The sequence below is a fragment of the Magallana gigas genome, chromosome 8 (genome assembly GCF_963853765.1).
Source record: "Magallana gigas chromosome 8, xbMagGiga1.1, whole genome shotgun sequence".
In the NCBI taxonomy this organism is placed as follows: domain Eukaryota; kingdom Metazoa; phylum Mollusca; class Bivalvia; order Ostreida; family Ostreidae; genus Magallana; species Magallana gigas.
In genome coordinates, this window is record NC_088860.1 from 33,076,393 (window position 1) to 33,101,657 (window position 25,265).

At 35.2% G+C, this 25,265-nt stretch overlaps 1 protein-coding gene across 5 annotated transcripts in view; it reads left to right on the forward strand.

Annotated features, from left to right (window-relative positions):
• The window catches only part of LOC105329928 (neuroligin-4, X-linked), a 46,690-nt gene that overhangs the window by 12,181 nt on the left and 9,244 nt on the right, over positions 1-25,265 (forward strand). The window contains exon 1 of one of the 5 annotated variants that reach the window (XM_011431423.4): positions 1,856-2,334. The exons of 1 other annotated variant lie outside the window; for it this stretch is intronic. In XM_011431423.4, the coding sequence (XP_011429725.3) occupies positions 1,890-2,334 (445 nt within the window). In that variant the 5' untranslated portion in view covers positions 1,856-1,889. Of the gene's footprint in view, positions 1-1,855; positions 2,335-3,935; positions 5,145-12,625; positions 12,870-18,526; positions 19,878-25,265 lie in introns of those variants that run through there. 3 more of the 5 variants (XM_011431424.4, XM_011431428.4, XM_011431427.4) reach the window with 3 other exon arrangements.

The following is a 25,265-nucleotide window of genomic DNA, read 5'->3' on the forward strand; positions in this document are numbered from 1 at the left end:
GTCCCGATTCTAAGATTAAAACCATAAATTGTCGGGGGTTTTTTCTCTCTAAAAATTAGTATCATCGACTATTTCATTCACTATCAGAGTTATATTTTTACAGGTCCCATCTGAAATAAACGGATGAAAATGAAGTACTAGTATTTCACGAACACAAAATCTTGGGGTGATGCTTTATTTTCTCACCGTGTTTTCTTATACAAAACGCAAAGCCATCCCTTAGCTCATGGATAAATATAAATTGTTATCATGGTAAAAACAGTGAATAAGATTAGGCCTACCTAGTCATATGATTCATTTTACTATGCATTTTAGTCCCAAATTGTCAATTTTCTGTGAAGTGTTCACATTTCTTTTTAGCTGCAGGACTGTTGCTCCCGGTCTGAAAAAATTCGGATGGACGACCTGGGAGCTACAGTGCCTCCCATAGTAAAAAACTGCAATTTACGGCGCACAAAAAATTGCGCTAGTTTTGGACTGATTCATCTCAATTCCGAACACATTCTGTACAAATATTTGATTCCAAAAATTTCCTCAGACAATTTACTACAGATATCGTCACTTTACTTGCCTCTGATATTCTTCTAAACACCATCACCAGCCCCGTAAAGTGAAGTGGTGCAGTTTGTTTACATGTGAAAATGGCGACTCTCGATCTCGACGTAAATTAATACACTTTATTTTCAGAGGTCGGTTAGCATGTTTCAGAGAAAGTCTGAGGCAAGTAAAGTAACAATATCAGTAGTAAATTGTCTGAAGAATTTAATGGTACTCATTGTTTTCACAGAATTTGTGTGAAAATAAGGTTAATCAGTCCAAAACTAGCGCATTTTTTTGTGCGCCGTAAATTGCAGTTTTTTACTATGGGGGGCACTGTAGCTCCCAGGTCGTCCATCCGATTTTTTCAGACCGGGAGCTACAGACCTGCAGCTAATTTCTTTTTGTAACATGTTTGACAGTTCCGTAGGATAATGCGAGGCAACTCTTGCTAAAGATCTCAATGCCAGGATTTGGTTTGCAAGTGGATCGTACATGTAAACAATTGGCTAGCGAAGATTTTTTAAATAAAATATAAGCCTAAATAATTTTATGCCTGTACACAGACATGCATAATACAGAACATGTATATGTATTAACATTTTTAAAATCAAGAGAAGATTTACTTGACAATTTTTGAAATTTTTAATTTTAAACACAGTTATTATGCGTAATCGGTATTGAGTCCAGTCACAGACATTCACTTGATTTTCACAGATCATTGCTTCAAAATTCAGCGTCCGAACGCGTTCTTCCCTTAGATTTCTAGCAATTAACACACTCAGGAACTTTACTTAAGCTATTTGCTTACTAGGATGTCGGTAAATCGGTTTTAAAATTTATTTGGCGTTTAAGTTCTTATAAACAAAAACAGAATTACAACTTACATTTTTTGCGATAATTCTTGGAAAGTCTTTGTTTGTTTACCAGTGAATAGACAAGCACCTGTGAGAACTTCAATGAATCTACAAAAAAAAAATTCCATTTCATAATCAGTTTGTAGAACTAAAAGCTCGCTAATTGCATTTTAGCAGAAAAAGGGTTTGGATGCATGCATCTATCTATTTCGGTGTTTATAAGTTGCTGGTGTTAACACTTGCCAAGAATAGATCAAATATACAATGGGAAAGTTGCAAATTCGCGCGAGTAGTTGCTTTCAGCATTAACGGTCATCAGTGTTATGAAGGCAGACACTAACCGTCTTTTATTGGCAGTTAAGTATACGGGGAAGCTTGTAAAAGTCGCAATGCCTGTAGTGTAGTTGTACTCAGATTTTTTTTCTCTGGAATAAATATATTTGCATTTTTGTTCTCCCATACTGTTTCCATGTGGTCGATTGTTGGGAGAAAAAAATGACTCCGCAGAGCTATTCCCTTGTGCAGTTTGTCTTCGTGGCTTTGTTACTGGTGTCATTCTCAGCCGAAATCCTGGAAAAATTAAAACGAGGGCGAAGGGTGTTTACCGTCAATGGGTGCCAGTTCCGGGGAGTGGTGGTGCATTTCCGGCCCTCTGAAACCCTATCTGACATCGAGGCTATCATGGGGGTGCCATATGCGGACAATGACCACTTTTCCGTGCATTACATCTTTCCAAGAGTCAACAGGACTACGATTTGTCAGGACGAGATAACGATAATCAAAGAGGCAACCAATTTCGATTTTGTTTGTATGCAAAGTGAAACTGGAAATATCGGGGTAGTTAAGGACGCCAAGAAACGCTTCTACGAGAGTCTCGTATACAGACTTGTGTATAAACGAGAGGAATGCCACAATTTAAACCTGTATATTCCATATCAAGGTGAGTATTAGAATTCTCAAAACCATTGCTTACCATAACAAAGTTTGAAAGGATGCAAGGCCAGTGTGACGTCACTTTGACAAATTGGCCGTCACGTGCATTATACGACTATTTGCCTGCACACTGTTAACCCTCTCTCGATGCAGCATTTATTCTAAGCTGTAAATGATATTTTCATCATTGCTAGGGTCAATAGCCTTTCGACTTCGTTGCTATGTAACTTTCTCGTATGTAACGGAAAAATTCAGACAGCTTAGCACTCTGTTGCTATCAATTATCGTTAAATCAGAGTTCACAATGTGATTGTTTTTGTATCATCGTCCCCCCTCCACACCCACCCACCCACCCACACACTGTATACACAAAATAATGCTCGAAGATTCATTCTTGTGAAGCAATCTAGTGAATATGCTTCTAAATAAACTACGTAATTTGTGAACCTTTGTACAGCGTTTAAGAACATGGGAAGCAAGCTGACATGCGTTTGTTGGTATGAAGTTTTTGTCAACATGATGATGATCATCCTCACTGTCATGATCATGCATCATCATCTCATCATTGTCATGATCATCATCATTATCATTATTGTCATGATCATCATCAGTAATGGTACATTTGTAGCAAGGTGACAACAACTGATATGCGTTTGTTTGCATGACGTTTTCGTCATGATCATCAACATCATGATAATCATCATCATCACATGAATCACCATCATCATCATCATAGTGAGGACATTTGATTAAGACAGGTGTCTGGTCGGTGAAGTAAATCTCGCCTACCGTCTACAACTTAAATAAAACTAGGAATCACCCATCAAATTGCTCCGGTCAGAGACGGATTGGTTCGTTTTCTCTAGTAATGGTGTCGTTAGTTTTACTCCGCGGCTGTGAAATGGCGGTCTTTGGTTCATGCGATCACCGGCTGAAACTCAATAAAAACCAGGCTACAGACTTCTAGGGGGAGTCGTTTCTTGTTAGCCGTAATTGCCTTCAACAGTTAACATAATGACGTCCCGTTTTATGCAGATTTGATTGTCAATATGATAGATACTGGAATGGGCCAAAAATTCGATAAATTCCGCCATTAGGGGACGATTGTGATTTGGTTTAAAAGAAAGTCAACCGGAAAGAGAGCAAAATCTCAATTAATGTAGCTAATTGATCACGAAACAGGGAAAGAATCGGGTGTTTTACGTTACGTAACATGTATTAGCAATCTCTGAAACATATTGAAATAAAGTACTTTTTATGAGCTCTCAGGAATATTAAATTAACAACTGGTTGATTTGTATTATTTAAAAAAATACAAATCGATAAAATAATTGCTGGTTAACAAAAAGCTGGTATAAAAATGTTGGTATTTTAAAAAAGGGGACATGAAAGAAATTATTTATATCAAATGGACATAACACAAGTAAAATGATCAGTCCTTCTTCCGTCAGGAAACTTTTAAGCACACTATTGCATCCTTTGCTCACACGAACTAATATTTTCAATAGGGTGTCATTCGACGCCGCTGTTTGTCTACAGCAGTAAGCTAGCCATCTTTGATCAATGACTTCTATAGATATCGGTGAAAAAAATCATAACGAGTCCGATATCTATAAATGGGTTGAGTTTACTTGATGCACCATCTCTGTATCCAAGTAATCCCCATGTGGCCAAATAGGCTACTAAACAATGTGATTTTTGGGATATTGATGTTTTGGATATCGTGTTTCGGGATCTAACTTCATTAAGTGCTTTAACAACATAAGACGAGAGGCCGAGGAAATATATACACCAAGAATTAAAACGCTTTGACTTTTCACAGAGCTGTGGAATAATAAAAAATAGCGATACTGCTTCTACCGCAGGGAATGAGATATCGGCATCCCTAGACCCTTTTATACAAAGGAATAATTAAATCAGGGAAAGCAGCAGATGTTTTCCGAAGGGAAACGCTAACAGGCAACAACTGCACATTTCTAAATGAACGATAAGATGTCAAAATATTGACGCAATACGTCAAATGGGGAAGGTCGATCAGCAAAATAGACGAAAGTTTCCCCTAGGATGATTTGTTAACCCACTAAAAACGAAACTTGGAGAGAGAAAAAATTAGAAGTTATGAACAAAAAACAACTAAAGGAAACACACTCTCCTGCAACACAAGTGCTGTACACGCAATGACGGTGTTCTCGGTGAGGTGGATTCAGTTTTCCTCGGAAAAGCCATAGATCTGTTTGAAATTAGCCATAACGAACATAATATGAATGTTATATTTTCTCCTTCTTCATCTAACTTTCTGTTATTTATGACCAGCAAATGTGGAAATTTCGTAATACCTCCTAGCACTTGAATCGACAATCCATCGGCTAAAGGTGCGTATGATGTCTGTGAAAAGAAATTGGCTTTGCTGTGGAATCGTTCTCTATTTCCTGTGTGTGTCACAAATCAGACTTGAGGAGTCAAATCTTCAGCGTCTGAAACTAAGTCAAAGGATAATTTCAACTCGCCTGGGCAAGTACAGAGGGGTCATCGTGGGATTTTCCGAACGGTCTTCTCTCCGAGATTTGGACGCTTACATCGGCGTCCATTATGGCAGTTTCGTCAATGACAATCGCCGTTTTGCGTATCCTCGGCCGATGTCAGAACCATGGGATATAGTAGACACATTACATCCCGGACCCTCTTGTCCCCAGGGTCCGAAAAAATTCCAGAGCAAGGTTGATTTCAGAGAAAACGGCGATAGGAAAAGATATGCATTGAATAATGAAAATAACCAAGAAGACTGCTTATACTTAAATGTTTATGCACCTGTTCAAGGTAAGTACATTATATAGGTAATATACAGTGTAGGTATATCATTGAGAGATTGGACCACGTTGATTAATGGTACTTACTAGATTAAGTGTTTAACTTAACTAGGACACAACATTTGTTTCATTCCAAACTGATGCGTTTAATAGATCTTCAAACGAAGCGTAACTTAAATATATTTTTAAGAAAGTAGGAATTCTGCAGACATGATTTAAGAATTCTAAACTATAATACATATATAAAGCAAGGAAAAAGGTACATTTCTACCACAAATAAGTGCAAAACAAGTGTTGGACCGAGACAAAACCTATTAAGATTTCAGTTGACATTTATTCCAAACGTACACCTCTTCTAATTCTTTATATTAAGGCGGCTGAATAGTTAACAGTTTAACCATCAGATCTACAATGTACGTAACATTTTAAGATATGGTTTGTTAAGCTATAAACTAATATTCCGTAAAGAAAAAGTCCATAACTTTTGCCTTTTAAATTTTGGTATATCCTTAATTTTTATACTGAGCTCTTCTTCTAAAGGAGATCAATACAGTCTACAAATGACATCGACTATCGAACACTCTTAAGTTTAAAAGTGTACATACATATATGTATACTTGTAAGTGTATAAATTATATACATTGCATATGATTCTTATCTGCAGTTTGGAGTGCTTATTCGCCCTGAAAAATTACCAATGTTACACCTACACCCTCAAAAACACCATAGAAGTAAACACAACAGATAAATTACAAACAAGAAAAAACTAGTACTTTCAAGAATGACAACTAATGCTACTAGTTATATTTCAAAAAGTGGAATTTTGCAATAACTCAATGAATAACAGACGTTGAGTTTTTACAAGCCAAATTCCGAAGTGCATTCTTTATACATCGATACCAGTGTATCTTAAATTACATGTAATACAACTGGATAAAAACTAGAAGGCAGTTTAGCAGTTGACATTGCAGCAGTAACATTCCTGAACATTTAGTATTTCTTGAATCTTGGGATTTGAAAACAAGAATATCGATCGCCTTTTCCCCATGTCTGTTTATTTGATTTCATGTTTGTCCCTTTTTTCTCCTAACTATTATCATTCTCTCGTAAATACCAAAGATTATTGATTGAAAAATTACACAATTATATAACAAATTCCCAAGGGATTATACAGTCATTTTATTTTTGATTTCTTGATTTGATATACTTTAAAAACGCAGAGAGAGAGAGAGAGAGAGAGAGAGAGAGAGAGAGAGAGAGAGAGAGAGAGAGAGAGAGAGAGAGAGAGAGAGAGAGGGAGCCAAATGTGTTAACCAAATCAGTGTATGACGAGAAAACTGATCTTGTTTTGTTTTCAGAATGTAAAATAAACATACTGATCACTTTCGCACAGTCGCATCTCATAAAACCTAATTTAAAAAGTATCTACATACGTATTAAAAAATCTAATAACGAGAGCAAAACAAACGGACAGAATGTCTGCAATTCTTCTGATCTTCTTGATAAAAGAATTTTTTCCGTCATAATAATATCCTTGATATTTAATTACATGGCTGATAATTAGATTATCGGCCATTTTAGCTTATTTTACATGTAGATGGGAGAGAGGAACAAAGCTTCACTGGGAAAGTCTTTTAACGCGATACGAAATGTCAGGAAGCAGTGCCGTTTTCTAAGGTCTCTTTGCTGGGCTTCCAAAGCTCTCGTAAATAATCAACTCTAATGGAAATTGAGACATGGGCAAAATTATTAATCATCTGGAGAAGAAACTTTTATGGTCTCCCAAACATGAAAGTACGGAGATATTAAATCAATTTCAAAGAAAGTAAACTCGATTTTCTCCACGATAAGGCATCACGTTACATTGTGCGGAAAGAAGGGACGAAATGAAACGATGATAAGGAACCGGCGAAGGGACTTAGCCAAGGGAGCGAAACCAAACCGAATGTCTTCCAATAATTGAGAGAAAATGAAAATTGAATTTAAGTGAGGCAAATGATATTTTATGCCCGTGTGATTAACGTGAAAATAAAATTAGATCATAAAAAAGCAAGCCAAAAGCTTTCACTACTAAAGAAGAAGATCCGGAGAGGATGAAGATAGAATGCGGAGTGTGCTAGCATGTCTTCGATTTTTTCGCTTAGGCATTAGACAGTGGCGTTAGGTAAAAGATCCTCTCTGCACTGGACAATGCAGAGTACTTTTGGGTAATTGCAGTAATCTACCATATGAAGTAAAGTATAAAGGAGATTTTTTCCCCGATATGTTCAGCTATTGTATGTAGGAAATAGAAAAGAAATTAAACTGCAGTAAATAAAAGGGTAGATTGATCATGTAAAGTACAATATTTGAAATGTTGGTGTGATCCAGTACTTTTTCTTCATTTAATTGTTATTCTTACAACAAAGCATGATTTTTATTTTTTTTGGGGGGGGGGGGGGGGCGAAAAAATCTACATAATTTTTTCCTGCAAGAAAACTTAAAATACTGTTAAATGAAATGCAGAAATTAAGTTAATATTTTTTACGTAGGTACATGTATATGAGCAAATGAACTGTTTTGGGAACCTTTACACATAGACGAATGAAATGATCAACTTGTTGCATGCTATGTTAACGTCCCTTACACTTCTAGCTTTCTTTAACTGTAGGCATATAAACTGGGTTTTTTTTTCTCAGCTTTTCCTTCGTTCTCTGAGCCCTCTGTGATTTATTCTTGTACACTGAGCGACCATCTAGCCAGTAAATCAGTCGGGATCACAGCTACAGCATGAAATCACAGACACTTGTAATGACTTACTTCTTCTATTTTCAGACCTATTTCAGAATATATAACATTTGTTATGACAGTGTCCTTTATGTCAGTTGGTAATGAAAGTGGTTAATGGTAATATATATCAATGGTAAATTGATTTAACGTTGTAAGAAACGAAGAGGGGGTAGGGGGGTGATTATTAAAGGACCCTATCTCGCGGTTCAAGAGTTATAAAAAAAAGACAGTTGAACTTGGGTATTTCGAACACCGATATCTCGAATACAATGGATATGTCGAAGTGATTTTTAGGTCCTAAACACTTAAACTTGAAGTATTTTACCCTTGATATCACGAATACTCGGATATCTCGAAGTGTTTAACCAGTTCAATCTAGTTCGAGATAGCGAGGTTTGACTGCATTTCTAAACGTGAAAATTCATGGGCACAAAGAATTCCTCGTCTTTTTTTTAATTACAGGTCACACGGGTGACAAATTGTGATCTTTGACCCGTTAACCTTTCAACTTTTTATTTTGCAATTTATTTCGAGATTGTACTGTGTCAGTCCAAACCGGCTTCATTATTTAATCATTAACGATATTGATATGGAATTTAATTGTAAATATTCATTACCCTTACCTCTAAGATATTGCAGATACTGGATACAAACCCTATAAAACAATGCAGTCTAGAACGGTTTTATGTTGGACAACATACCCATTCTAACCTAGCTCAACTCCTGTGAATAAGAGCCTCAGTTTTCTACTATTTCTCTCCAGTTTGTTTTATTGTTTTCAATATGACAGTATGAATAGAAGATTCTGTTACTTAAACTACCTACTTGTATATTTAATACAGTGTTGTTTTATTTTTATTTCATTTTTATGAACGTTTTTTTTTTCGTTTCACTTATCTAACATTAATGTATCTTTAAATTAGTTTATTCTGTTGCAAAATTTCGGGGAAACCTGTCTTAAAATTGTGCAATATTTAGATCAACCTTAATGGTCGAAACATTTAACTTGTGACTCCAAATCAAGCTTTTGTACATTGTATTTCTTTTTAAAAAGTTTGATTTGTAATACTTGGAAAGTTATAGATCTTACAAATCAGATCGTGAAAATAAGGCCTAAATTACTAGCTCTAGAATAATTTTTAATTGCATGAAATAAAATCGTCGATGAAAATCTTAAAACTTAATGTAATCCGTATACAGAAGGGGATTTTTTGTTGTTGTCATCTTTTCAAAATGTAAATATACTTTGATTTTATTTGCAGTTACATAAATTTTGCGAATTCAGAAAAACGAAAATTCAATGATACCCAAATGTTGACATTTATTTCGTTTCGTGCAATTTATACAATTCATTCCTCAATCTAAAAAAGACAAAATTCATATCATAATGGATTGCTCGCTTGTGTGAGAGATTTATTGTTTAATTGTTGCGTGTCATTCGTAGATTGGAACGCTTGGGATTTTCATTAGACAATCTATTCCCACTTTGACAGTGTAAGCGGCGAGAATTTATTCAATGGATGCTGGCTGGCAGCGTTAAGTTAAAAGTATTTCGCCATGAACATTTAGCATGCTGATATAGAGAAAACTTCTATGGATACCCCCAACACACAAACACCACACAGATGTACCCATTTATGTTATAAGTGATTAAGATTATCGTATAATAAAACATTTGAAAAAAGCAATGAATTTTCCTCTACTTTATCCTTGAAAAACAAAACTCATTCCGGAATATTTATTAAACCGTAATATTTCATTATTTAATTGTCATTTTATAGGTCTGAGTTTCCACGGGGTTGTATTATTTTATTAATTTTGCCTTTCATTACTTAACTCTCTTGTGACCATGTCGGCTTATTGGTTCGTTGTTTTATCAGACATTATAATTATGTATAATGACGTTTTGATAAAAATTAGATGTACAGTATCCGTAGTAAGCGCAGATTGTGAAATATGTGTAATATATGTACACGAGACCCTTTTTTCAGTACAATCATGTGTATGTAAGTACTTTGAAATTCGGATCAAACATATTTCACCATAAACGCTCTTTCTTGGTTATATGCAGGCACGTAGCATCAGGGGGGCCAGGGGGGCCTGCCCCCCCCCCCCTTTTTTCTCGCAGCAACAATTTTTTTAAAATTTGCATATAAAAATGTATTATAATGGAGTTGCCCCCCCCCACTTTTTTGGAAGTTAGTAAAAAATGGATATGAAAATAAGGAAATGAGTAGTCAAATTGAAGTTGCCCCCCCCCCCCCCCACGGATTAGGAAATTCATGATTTGGAGGTCAAAATTTTTGGTAGGGAAGAAATTTTTTTTGGAAGTATAGTTGAGCCTACCCCCCCCCCCTCGGATTAGGATTTTGAAGATTTTTGGAAACTTTAAATTTTTTTTTTTTTTTTTTTTTTTTTTTTTTTTTTTGCTTGTCAAAATTTTTGGATGGGTCTGCCCCCCCCCCCCCCCCCCACTTTCAAAAACGATGCTACGTGCCTGATATGTATTATACTGAAATTATCTGATAATTATGTTGTCTTGAGCTTAAATTTTATTGATGTTTATATAACGTTTTCTTAATTGGTTATTAAAGGCAGTGCATAATTGAAACGAGTAAAGCACGTTCTTTATCAACATGCAGAGTATCACCTTCAAAACCCATTCATTAGATATATTTCTCTATTGTTCACCTCCAGTTCAGAACCAAAGAAAAGCTAGACATTGAATTTATATTTAGACTCAGATCCAAATTCTAATCATTTCTTTCAAGAATATGTTCAATGCGTCCAAAAATAATCCGTATCTTTGATGCTATGCCAACGCTAAACATACATTGTTTCAATAGAGTTTTTGTTTTCCCAGTATAAAACAGAGGAATAACTTTGATTTCTGAATTTTTATCCAAATAAAAGCTTAAATTCTCTTGCATTAGAACCGCGTTTTCTTCATGCTAATCATGATCTAATCTATTTCAGTTCGCCAATGTACGAAGTGCATTTTTGTGCAGCTTGAATTGTCTCTCTTTCTACAGTCTTGTGTACTTTATATTAACCTATTGTTTAAGAGCATTTATCTAAACGAAGATTTGATGGCAATGGAAAAAGCACTTCAATCAATTTTATGAAGTGCTATTTCCCTTAAAGTTCTTTGAAAATTCTGTTGAATTTGGGGTTGATTTGATTTGAGTTGATTTGCATTCCCCTCTGGTAATGTACTCGTGGAATTCATCACTAATAATTATGTAGCTTTCGCGAAATATACATGAATGGTTACTTTATAAATATTTCATTGGTCAGTCTCATGTCCGTCTCATGTCAGTCTCATTGTTGTCTTTTGACCACTGCAGACCTTGGGATCAATTAGCTTAATATATACATGTATACATGTACTAGTATCTAAGCCAGAATTTTAAGTTGTCCAGCTTGAAAACGGCGACAGTATTGGCAATTCGAGCTAATGCTTTTACTTTTCTGACTATATGATTAATATTCAATAAAATCACATTTAGTACAGTGTACATGTATGTACTTCATGTAAATCTATATCTCAACGGTTCGCGTAAGGAAAAATATTTAAGTACTCTCTCTCTCTCTCTCTCTCTCTCTCTCTCTCTCTCTCTCATATTTCACAGTTTAATTATAGATTTTTAAAAATTTTTATTCATTAATTTAAAAGAGTAAATACTAGTATTCGAGCCAGTCGGAGGTCTCTATATAAATGTACATCTCATTCTGAATGTACATTTTTCATTGGAAAAATAATAATCGAGTTTGGTTTTGATCAAATGGAAACAAGTAGAACAAATCAAATATATAGAAGGGTTACTTAGTTTAAAGAACAGACGGCCTTTTATTGTGAATTTATGAAATACTTTTGAGCTATGCCACTTAGACAAGGCTTCAACTCTCTGTTGCTGATGAGTTTGACCTTGACATCACCCTGCAGTTATCGTTTCCTGTCTTTAATTCCACTTCCTTTGTATTTATCGGGTCATAATCCCCTGTTCTTTTATTCAAGTTCTCTTATATATCTTTATGTTTACACGGAGTCCTCTGATGTCAAAATAAGACTCTTCCACTAAAGAGTTCCGTTTTCATTATTGCACAACATATGTTCTAAGAACCGAGCACCTGTTTTTGGTTAAGACCTTCTTTTCTGTTGTAAGCGGCTAATTGTATAAGATGTTTAAAGAAAATTCGTGCAACTTGTTTTCAAACATAAAATTTCGATGTACACTTATCAATCTAACAAAGGATTAAAGGTATATCCGAAATCAAGTATATTTTGGTTCAGAAGCGCCGCTGCCAAAATCTCTTTTCTCTCACGTTTGGCGCAATCATTTCGTCAATAGGATGTACGCTGGGCTTTTTGGAATTCATTGTTTTGACAGATTACACATAGTGGACACGGAAGCAAGGAGAGAACATACCGTGCTCCTATCTTATAAAACAGCATGAGCGGTTGCGTACACCTGCATGCACCCTTCTTCTTCTTCTCATTTAGTATAACAATTACCCTCCCCAACAGAACTTCGGCCAAAGAGAGTCATGTATCTAGTGCTGTTGCTCTTGATATCTCATCTCTTTGTGGATTGTGAATTCATCATTTCAAAGTTTGGACGAAATATTGTCACCACGTCTCTTGGTAAATTTCGCGGCGTCCAAGTAGATCTGCAATACGCTTCAAATTTTACGTTGCAAGATGTCGACTCATTCAGAGGAATAGAATATGGGTCAATGGACAAAGGATTATATCGCTTCATGCCTTCAAAGGACATTTATACATTTTGGGACTTAGTCCGTAAAGCAGGCATGTTCGGACATTCCTGCAACCAGAGAAGCCTATGGGATGGTTGGTTCACCGTATCAGAGCCGAAACGGATGTCCATACAACGGACTTCGGTCTATAAGCACGTGATCCATTCTTCAGAAGAATGCTTGAATCTCAATCTTTACATCCCCACCGGTAAGTACTAGCTAGCTATCCATTTCCTGTACAGGAAGTGCGTGTCTGCGCAGGACGACGGACGATTCCGGGGCAGATCTAGAAATCAATTAATTACTGGGTGTCTGCGACAGGACAGACCGATGTCAGCAATGAGAAATGACTAGGGACCCGGTTCCATTCCGAATCGATCAGAATCTGTATAATCCACGATATTTGATTTCAAAAGCAAACGATGGTGTTCAAGATAATGTTTGATTTGATGTTCATTACACATTCCCATTAATATAATCTTACATGTAATTTTTGCATGCACGCGGAATTTGAAGTGAATGAAGTTGAATTCAAATTTTGAATTTAAATTTTCATTTTTAGAAACACTTTAACTTTAATTTTTACTACGACATATAAGTTACACTATTTTGTTAATAACAAAATTGAATTTTTACACCGGGGGGGGGGGGGGGGGGGGATTGGGTTGGGTGTGTTTAATGCCGGTTTGTATAATCTAGAGATAGCCGACCTTGAGCATCTACATGTAGCCATCATTCTTAATTTAAATATAACCGAGGCACATAGACTCTGATATTTAACGAAACATTTAATTACCGCGTAAATGTAATACAAAAGAAAAACGAGGACGACAAGAATAATTCACGTCATGTCTCTTAAACAACATTTCTCGATTCATTACAGTGAACGTTAAAATCAATGGGCTGACGAGATGGAACGGAAACGATTTTAAATGAAAGCTGTTTTTCCCTTGCACAAGAGAATATCTTGACAATGTGCAATTCTTTTTGGTTTTTCCTTTTTTGGTGTGTTTTCTTTAAAAGTTGGGCTTGAGAATCAAGAATTACAATATTTTTGAATTTGGATGCTTTTAAATTTCTATTCTGAAAAAACGCCAACCTTGCGCTCAAGAGAATTGTAAGATCAACAATTTTGTTATTATTCTGCTTTTCTAATTAGATTTGCCTTATAATACAATGGTTTCCTTAAAATAAAAATCACTATCCTTATCCAATGCAATTTTAATCAAGGATTATCTTTGTCATTGGCCCCCGTTCCGATACAAGGGCGCTATTCAGTTCATGCGCAAAGGATAGCGGTGAGCTCTTAATGACAATTCTCTTTATTAGTTCCTTCTCTTATTTCCGGTGAAGCGCCACCAAGTTCGCTCAGATATTCTTTAGCATGGCCATTTGGGGTCAGTTAATGCGCTCGTTATACTATATACATGTACTAACCTGAAGGACTAAAACACCCGAGTGTATTAAGGAGGGGAAACCAAACCAATTACCCATCAGGACTACCTTAAAGCAATATGAGCTGCAATTTTCATGCTGATTTTTTTTTTTTTACGAAAAATGTTACTTTCTACTAAAATGACAAAAATATCACGGTTTTTTGTTCTGTTAGCCATATTTTTATTGGAAAAGCCGTAAAGAAGCCTTAAATGAAACAAAATTGGAATATTGTCGTCCTGTACAAAAATTGATCAGCTATATATTCCTTCGAAGATAAATCTTTCTTCTGACGAAATGATTCTTTCAAATTTTATTTATCATAAGAGTTTAATTTACATGCACACTTATCAGAGTAGCAGGTTTTTGCAACAATATTAAATTATAAAACAACAGCTCATATTGCTTTAAAAGTTTAGAGTGTCACCTGGCGATAACTGACAGTGTTCAAAATCAAACATCCAAAGGGAAAATACAAAACAGGAGCAGAGCAAACACCGGTTAACATTGTTCTGTAAAAAAAAAACTGGTCACGCCCGCTGTGATGATTTTTTTTAGCCGTTAACTATTATTTAGTAAAGAAAATATTCAAAATATCCCAATATTTTAGCTTTAAAATTTGAATTTTTTCTATGTTTTTAATCTTAATTCTGAGCTCTTCTTCTCAAGGAGATTGATGCAGTCTTAGAATAATTATTGCTCTTAAAGCAATAACTGTTTGTGCATGGACGTTTTGCAAGATGCAATATGGACCTCGCCATATTGGCCACAGAAGTCTGTGTTTGAGGAACACGATATTATTATGTTATTTAGAACATATACATTAACTTGAATATTTAAAACCAATGTGTACTTTTTATTCACATAAATAACGATGAAACATAACTGGTTGCGGAAGCTGCGATCGTATATATTCTTTATATTTTAGAAAAAAAAATCTATTTTCTCGATAAAATGAGGTAACCAAATTTTGTATGCATGATTTCGCTGTCTAAAATACACGAATAGAAGAGTCTGACTTGTTTTGGAACCTACACATTCCATAAATATAGCAAATAATTTGAGATTCGCAGCACTTCGTCCGCCATAAATAATTTACCAACCCGTAACTAAGAATTACTTTGTGACAATTTCTGTAATGAAGGTCTGTAAATGATGTAGCTGGTAGTGCATAAAACTCGGAATGGGCTCAATAAAAAAACGCTGAGGAGCCAAAGGTTGGAAATCAATTGATCTGTACCGTATTTGTTCTCTGGGAGGCTTAAAATCTGGCGTTACTGTTATATCTTACGTTGTATCAACGTTATATCAACGTTATATCAACTGTTATATCAATGTAGTTTCTTGTTAGATTTATCCATCATTTGAATCCCTCAAACACCATTGTTACCTTTCATCATACATCGTATATCTTCGAAGCGAGCGCTATCAATCACCCTCCCCCTCCCCAAATTATTTTAAGAAAGGGGGGGGGGTGATATAATTTTAAAAATAGATAAAATAAAGAAGTACCGATATGCGAGTTTGAAATAAGAAACGTTTATTTATCAGACAGTAAAAACATTTACGATATCAAATTGTAATTGTTATTTTTGGTTCTGTGTTCTTTTTCTGAAATACATGGTGGACAGAAGCACGATATAGCAAAATAGAACGACAGTTTAGTAGGCCATATGGCACAAAATACAGGGATTCAATTTGCACTGAATATAATTTTTTATATAAAATAGACTTTGAATTTCGGGATGTATGAAAATTATTACTGCATATGTCAAGAATTAAGATACATATGGCTCAAAATATAGGGATTTTACTTGCACTGAATATAAATAGACTAGTCTTTGAATTTAAATCGGGACGTTTAAATATATATCTCAAGAATATAGATATACATTTTAATTATTTTTTTTCATAAATTGTAGAGCTTTGTTTACAGATATAGAAAAATATGTGGAATTTTTCTTTACTAAATAATAGTTTATAGCTAAGAATATCACATCTATAGATTTAATAGATTTATATATAGTTTATCTTGACCAAGCACGCAGCCTCCTTAATTGAAAAATGTTTTGCAATTAAACTAATTATTAAATTACTAATAGCTCTCTATGTTGTGCAATATCCATACAATACACCTCATCGTAAAGTGCACATTGTTTCGGGGTTAGAGGAATTGTAAAAAAAAAAAACAAAAAAAAACCTTCTGAAATCACCGTGTTGTTTTTGTTTGTAACATGTCATGTTTTGTATTTTAATAGTTTGTTTTATAATTGTTCAATATCACCATTTCTACAACTAAGAGGTGCAATTAAAAGTTCTCATCGTAAAGTGCACATTGTTTCGAAGTTAGAGGATTGGGGGGAAAACATCTGAAATCACCTTGTATATTTATCTTGCAGTCTGGAATAAAGAATCATTCGTTTGAGAGTCTGTAAACCTAACTGGTAATTTTCTTCGATTTCACATTTCAAGGAAACCAACAGCCACCCTGTTTCCTTCCCCGCTGTGCAGTAATCGACAAAATGTAGCTTTTTCTGTGAAAAATAATTGTTACCACATTCTTTGTTTTCCTTAACTTAATTAAAAACTTGGAGGCCACTGCCTATAATGTCTTTTTCTTGCCTCAGAATGCCAATATTTTGACGTAAAGGAACACTCGGAAGAAATCTCAGACATTTTATTTATCAAGAAAATTAGCGTTTATTCCCTGCAGCTACCTGTGAACGTCTGTTCCGTTTCTATCCGGGTCTCTATTTTTTGCCCCGCAAACTATGCCAGCCTCGCAGTAATGTTTTTTTTTATATGCCAAACGCACGATGTATCACGTGATACTTATACCCAGATAGTACACTCATCAATTTAAAATGTGAATGTATGTGTGCATTCGGTCTAAAGTTCAATGTCATTGTGGTATATTTATCTGTATAACATAAATTGTTAAAATTTGCTTGCAATCTAGGTTATTTCTGCACATTTCGTGTGGCTGAAATAATTTGTACAAATTTCGACTGGTTTTGTCGAGAATAACTTACCTATCAGTTACAACATAACACAGTTATTCATATTAACAAAGTCGTAACTCAGTTAAGTGTAATCAATTATTTCAAATCAGATTGAAAATAAGAATGTAGCCACGTGCAAATTACACTGCTCACACATTTTTGCACTTAACTGGATCTAAAGTTTTCCTTTCTATCGGATCAAAAACCTATATTCTTGCTATTTTTATGAAGCATTATTTTGCTTCTATTATGCCCATTGGCCAAAACAAGCTAGCTAGTTATGCCAACATGTCGATTTGGCCGAATTGTGAACGCGAAAATATCTTTTGTACGCCGAATATCGACACAAATTGCTGGTTGTAGAAATCCACCAATATGACAGATTTCTTCACTTGGAGAAGGCGATAAGGATACACAAAAAGATTAGCTAAAGGAGGACTTTGATTCTTGGGCAAAAAAGGGAGCATTGATCGTGCTATTACAGACACTTAGCGGCAATTTGGTACAACAATCAAACAACCCCGGGAAAGAGGCTTGCTGTATTACCGTCCACTTTTATTGTGTGTTCCCTCAATCGATTTGTTGCTATAATATTACTTTTTATTGTTCTTGATATTCTGTGTTCTGCTCTCGTACGTTTTCATTCAGGTGTTTCTTTACCGGTTTTATAATAGAGAATTTATAAATCTTGACATAAAAATATGTAACAAAGGACTACGTGAGTTTTATCAACACTTACAGATATGTTCTTAATGGTTGCTCCATCGTGTGAATTAATCCTTATGGAACAACCAAACGTCAGTTTTGATCAGGTCTAAAACCTTTAATTAAAAGGTTTAAAGAAGTGATGGACAAATAAGCAATTATTAAACATAACCAGTGACAAAAACCGAGTCACTGTTAATTAGAAAGCTAAAAAATTAGTTATTGAAATTGCTGTGCAATATTAAAATAAAGCATCAGCACTGCTTAATTGAAGCCAAATTGCCAAAAGAATGCTCGAAAAATCATTTACTATAAATTATGGTAGTACAATTAATTATTTTTCATTACATTTTTAATTTAAGTGGTATGCATCATGGTGCTGCATCGGTGATCAAAAACGCAGATTTCAGTGTAATAAAATATGCATACCAAAATCCAGACGCGGTTTTATTATAGTTTTAGTATGCGAATAACTGGATGTTTTATGTCTGTCTAAAGTAAGCTAGCCCAGTCCGACTGTTTGATCATTGAATCGAGAGGACAGTGCTTAATTTTCGCGAAAAGTGAAGTATTCAATCTGAGTCCAAAACAATAAAAACTTTTGATTAAAACTGTCACACGAGCTGCTATCGGCGATAAACAATGCATCGAAATGGAAATTGATGAATAAATGTGTTGTATCAGAGCGAAAAGCATTAGAAAAAGAGAAGCGTCGTTCTTCGCTAGCTCTTTGAGCTGCACTGTAGCTTCGTCTGGAATTAGTTGTGGCACTGGTGGAAAGTTTTCCAAAGTAATGTCGGTTTTCTCTCATCAGGCGTATCATTAATCACATGGTCTCTAATTTATTGATCCTGGACAAAGCCAAGACACCGATTTCTTTTTGTTTTTCCTCTTGCAACTTTATCTCGCTATCATCTACAAATAGCGGAAAAAATCGGATTCTGATGTAAACCACCCGACACATCTCTAGGGAAACGAAGAGAAATCGTTGGGAATACAATTGGAGTGTAATTGTTTACAATGAAACAACATAACATGGGTCTGAAGAATTAAATTTGGACGGTAACTCTATCTTACTCCCGCTGTGTTTGCATTTTATCGAATCCTCGGCCTAGTTAGAGGTCTTATTGGCAGCCTTGCTCTAACGTTAGCGTTCATTGACGAAGGTCCAAACTTATTAGAAAAATACCATAAAACCTTTTTTTATGAGCTGTTATGACAATTACATGGATTTTTTTTTTTCATTTTGTGTCTGTTCTTTGGTGGGCGCATGCGCTTTGGATTTTTTGGCACGCGATAGTCAGACGACAGACTTGTGTGTTATAGATTCCACGCTCCTATGGTCTAATTAGTGTGGTTTTGCAGAGGGAGGTTTGAAAAGCGGGAAGTTTTGCTTGATCATGTATGTGTTCGTTGAACATGTTGTCTTAAACAGATGGAAATATATTATCTATCTTTGAACTGATACGAAGCCAACCGGTAGTCGAGATGAATTTCCGTTGAGCAAAGAGAGCAGAGAGAAGGGAACCCTTTTGCTAACTCTATCATTCAGCGAGCCTATTAATAGAAACAAACAACGAGATATCTTAACACAGCTAAACAGATTGTATTTATTCTTTCGGGATTATCTGAATGGAAGAAAATGAGCGTGCAGTCTTTTCTACTGATAGTGGCAATACTAAGTGGCAGTGTGTTGACAATATCATCTGAAATTCGCCATCTCGGTAATTCTGTGGTTCATCTGAAATCTGGAGATATAAGAGGACTGTGGGTGACATTCAAAGACTCGCGTTGGACCCCTGTTGAATTGTACAGGGGTCTGTCTTATGGGTCCCTGGGTAAACAAGACCAGGCCACGACGGAATCTAACTTTTACAGCCAGTGGAATAAAACCCTCATTGTCGACCAATGGGCGAAGGTCTGTCCCCAAGAGGACATAGGTGGAGTGAAGTCTTTGAAAGACCTGTTAAAGGTGTTGCCAAGGGTACATGTGATACGTTTATATCATCGGTCTAATTACACCAAAAATCAAGTGGAAGATTGTCTGACGTTAAACGTGTTTTTGCCTGCACGAGGTAAGCTTTTTATCAGTGGGTAAAAATGACAGGAGCTTGTATCAGATCTATAAAAGTCTCATGTCATAGTTTTCACACCACTGTGTCAGTTGAATCTGACAGCCATTTTGCTGACGACAATTTGCACTGTTTTGATTATTAGTGAGGGTGCAAATTTACGCGGATAAGGGGGGGGGAAAGTTATTTGTGTTCATCACATAGAATGCTATACTTTTTTATAGATAGAATGGTTATTATACCATTTTGTAACGGTGATGTAACATGCCTATTAATTAGCGAATTCTTCTTTGTACAGCAATGTTCTGTGATTAATTTTAACAAACTCGGTGCAATGAAAAGCGTTTCACTTTGCTAAACGACTTGGTGTAGGTTTCTCTCTATGCACCATCGCAAACTAAAGCAACAAAATCTTTGCTAGATTTGTTAAACAGAAATTCCCACGAATTATGCATATCTTACAGACTTTGCAGTCTATGTTTATTAGTATTTTCATGACTTTGTCTCGTATATCAAAGTGCATTATCATAAGTCTGAAGACTTTATAATTTCAAATAAATTCGCCTCGTGCTCACGCAATTAGACCTGGCGCTCGGTAAATAAAAAATGAAATTTAAATAACGCAAATAATACGAAGAGATCCAAAGGAATGCGGTTGGGGGTAATAAATACTCTCTCTTTATATTATTCTGCTCTGTACATTTAAAAGCCTAATAAAAATCGTCGAACCAAAAAATACAGAATTCTTGTGTGGCAAAGTGGTATCTGGAAAAAGCGTTCTTTACAATTGAAGACGAAGGGAAAAAAGCACCGTAATTCATGAACCCTGTACAATAAATTTTCTAGAGAAAATATTGCAAAGATTTTTTTTCCCCGAATCAATCATCGATTTTGCAGACTTTATCTGATTCAATCTCTTCGGTCTTTTTTGTCGGTATTATTGCTATTTATGACCGGAAGTAGGTGTAAGAATGTTTTGTAAAGTATTTTTTCGTTCGTGTATAATTGTATTTTCCGCGATAATGGACAAAACTAGGAATTTTTTGCATTGCTCCGCGAAAACTTTGTATGCATTGAATGTCGGCGATTCTTATTGGACCATTCAACGACAAAATCTGGAATCAATTCACTGCGATGACAGAACCTCGGCCTTATCTTTAGACAGAAAAAAAGCTCCGAGTGACGATCGGTCGAAGCAAGCTCGGCTCCCTGTCTACAGTTTGAAATCTCTACATTTCATTAAAGAATTCTATTGGGGGAACACAATTCAATCATGTCCCTGGCCTCGAAGTGATCCGTGTCATCATTGGAGGTCGCTTCGATTCTTCTTCCCACTTCCATAACTTTGTCTTGTACAAGGAAATTTTGTTAAATTAGGGAAATGCAATGCAGCGTATCTTGTGACGCATTGTACGACACTGCCTGCGACCCTTTCTCCCAGATTGACCATTAACTATCGCGTGGTGGATCTGATAAAATGTCATTTGTAATCCACTTAAGACATTAGCGTCCACTGTATACACGGTGATGTGTTTAGGTAATTGATTCCAGTCTGTTTGTCTGTCTCGACGTCTATCGATTCTGAAATCTAAGATTCATATAGTCTCCAAATTGGTTTAAACATACTCAGATGCAATTTGTTGTAAACCAAAAAAATTATTAATCATTGTTATCTCTGATTAAAACACGACATTGGCATTGACTTAAGACATTTGATATTGTCAACACTCACAGAATCCCAATCTCTCTCTCTCTCTCTCTCTCTCTCTCTCTCTCTCTCTCTCTCTCTCTCTCTCTCTCTCTCTCTCTCTCTCTCTCTCTCTCTCTCTCTGGAACATTCAAATCAGACTCTGAGTTTTCAGTGGCTTTCACAGTAAAACGTTGGATAGCATGAAAACGTTTTACGTGCAAAATGTAGCAGACTTCCACGTTAGAGAGGCGTGATATTAACGCTAAGATTTTTTTCTATGACAAGACACTTTTGTTCTGTTAATCATTGCGCAAATGTTTCCGGGCGTTATCCACAATAAATGCCACATAGTTTTGCGACTTCTGGAATTCCAAAACATTTAAATGGTAAACATTAATGTATATCAATTAAAAGCAAGAATTCAAACTTTGACAAAATGAACAGTGATTCAAGGGCACTCTAACATTGATAGTATTGAATTAAAATAAGAATTCAAACTTTCAAATAAATGAACAGATTTCATAAAAATTCAAGTGCACCCTTTACCCTAAGAAACAAAAGAGCATTAATATATGGGGAAAAAGGACAGGAATAGCTTGGAGCTCCAGCATTGGGAATTAATAAAATATAGAATAAGTACTCTAAGTTTCCATCCGGATATTTTTATGCTCCATTTTTATTTTAGATTTTGCCGATAAGACAATCATAAGAAACTTGATTATGGAATACCATCAAAGAGAAAACGTTAGTTCTGTAGTGCCCTGGTTTATTACTGAGAGAAATCAAATATTTGTAATTCATGGGCTGTTATTCCCCAAAGAGCTCCACTCCATTGATTAGTTCCCTTTGCAACCCGTATCAATCGCCGATATAACCAGTGTTCCAAAGGAACGGGCATGTTTTTTCTCGATCCCTCCGCAAGCTATCAGAAAAATACGATTTTCACATCTTCGGAAAATTGAATTACCCTTGTAAAAATTGATGGATGTTGTTTCTTCATATAGATTCCGAGTAGAATTTGTTGTAATATTTAGACACGTATAGTGTAGATATGAGAATTTTTATTATTAATATCTTGCAATTGGAAAAAGAATGAATATTCAAGACATTTTGTTCAGAAAACGTTGTCCATACTCTATATCTGTACCTTTTTCTGTGTGTTATGTTTATCCAAAGCCCCCCTCCCCTCTCTCTCTCTCTCTCTCTCTCTCTCTCTCTGACACCCCAATGGAATCTTCATATTCATTTATTGGACTGCATTTTTTCTATATTTATTTGATATAGAATTCTATAGTCAATGCTCGTGCAAAAACAAACTTCATTCAATTTCCCAGTAAACCTAGAACTCTTCCGAATTCCATCATGTTTATAATGAAAATGGTCAATGGCTTACAAGTAGACAACATAGCATTTTACTTTGGCACGATTCTGGCTCTCCGATGAAAATTATTCGCATACTTACATGTGATACATGTTAATAATAGATGATAAGTTGGTGCTATAAAGAGACCAGACGACTTGTTAAGCCATGTATCCGCAGAGCCTCACCTGAAGAAATATCGGTGTCTGACATTCTATTGGACTCCTGTATCTTTTATTTGTTTATGGTTTAAGAGATGCAGACGAGGGATTCACTCGCATATTTTTCGCGCGAATGAACTGACATCGTTTCAATTGCCTTCTGCTACTGAAGGGCTCCGCGTGTCAATTCTGAATGAAACTGACAGTAGAAGGTGTTTCCCCCAAGCCACGCTTTAAACACACTTAAACTCGTGTAAAGTGGGCCACTTAGGTATATAGATCATCTGGTGTATATCTTTATTGTAAATCAGAAAACGTCGTGAAATGGTAAAAAAAATATGATATTTTACAATTCTGTTATTATAATAAAGACCATGCAAAAATTTCGACAAATGTATATGGTATATATATATAAAGTGGATTGACACAATTTATGTGAATGATAACTTAGATAATTTCTTTTGTTTTTTTTATTATGTTTTAAATTATTCCAAACGAACAAATAAAAGCACTTTGCAATTGAGTAACTTTGATTTGCAGTACTGTACAGTAATACATTTTTGATTTAAGCTAAAAAAAATTCTCAAACTTGAATTTTACCAGTCATAATGTTAATGTGTAAGGAATTAGGGGGTATTTTAACGCACATTGAAGATTTTTTATATGTTATTGTCTCCTTTATTATTGTGCCATATTTTTGTTTGCATTATTCTTGTATATTAAAATGTGATTTCATTTTAAGTCCCATATATTGGAAATCACGGATGATGAAAATTGAGAAAATTTCAGCATCTTTTGAATTTGACTGTATTTTGAGTTTTATTTCGTTGAGCATCAGATTTCATAGATTCTGTTGTAGAGTCGATCCATAGAATGCAACCTTCAATAAATTAAGAAACATGAGCTAAATTTAGAGGTCTATATGAATCAAAATATCATCATACCTTTACACCTTACGAAATCCTCGAAAAATGATGCTTTATTTATAAAATATGGAAAGGCTTTAAATTTATAGCATTCATGGTTTCTGTCTTTGGAAAGAGGCCGACTTTGTGGTTGTAATTTGATGAAAGTTTCTTCCTCTTCGGAAATTGGTCTGTATGAAAAATAATTTGATACTTTAATCGCTAAAAATCAGCCCCATAGCTTCAAATTGTCGGCCGTAATGATAGACCAAAATTCAAGTATGATTGCACAATCATGATACATCTTTAAGGTCTTTATGAGAGAGAGAGAGAGAGAGAGAGAGAGAGAGAGAGAGAGAGAGAGAGAGAGAGAGAGAGAGAGAGAGAGAGGTGTTGAGGTTACAACGAGAAAAGTGTCATTTAAAAATCGATGCGTTACCGCAGTTACGTAATTCCGTCTTCTTTATAAAATGAACTCTCTTCACAAGAACATAGAAATCTTATTCCAAATTGCTGGATGAAAATGATGCATTTGAACAGAAAAGGCATAATTTCAGTTCAATCGAAACCTTAATTTTCTCTCTGGATTTGTTGATAAATCACCGTGAAAACAATTTCGTTTTTCCTTTCTCAGCCAACTCAGAATTTGGATATTATTTACAATGTGAAAAAACCGTATGTTTTATGCTGTGTATATGTGATATGAATTAAAAAATAAATAGTGTAAGTGTATACTGGTATATTATTTTCATTACGAAATATGAGGTTTGGAACGAGAAAATGTCTGTTCAAACAGTTGTTGCCCGCGATGTTATGTCACCAGGCATACAATGTTCGGAATATAGGTCGGTATTTCGAACACCAATACTATATTGCAGATAACATGGATAGGTCGAAGTGATTACATATTTCTGAAGTTGTAACTGCAATATCTCAAATCTTCGAATATCTCGATGTTTTTCCTGAGATTTTTTATTGTATTTGTTTGGTTTGGAAACAAACTCATTAAAACTAAATCAAACCTTCACATGCGCCTTTTGTTTTGATTGTCCCGTGAATGTTTGATTTTAATAAGACTGGTTTTGACACAGTGCGAGCATGACGGATATTTTTTAATAATTTAGAATAAAAAATTAGAGGTAGTTTGCACTCTTACCTCAACCATGTTTACATTTTATATGGAAGACAATACTTAAATTAACTTCATAGAAATCCACAGTTAACGTATCTTCGCCTAGGGTTTACAATGCACGCCGCTACTCTAAAGCGTTGTAG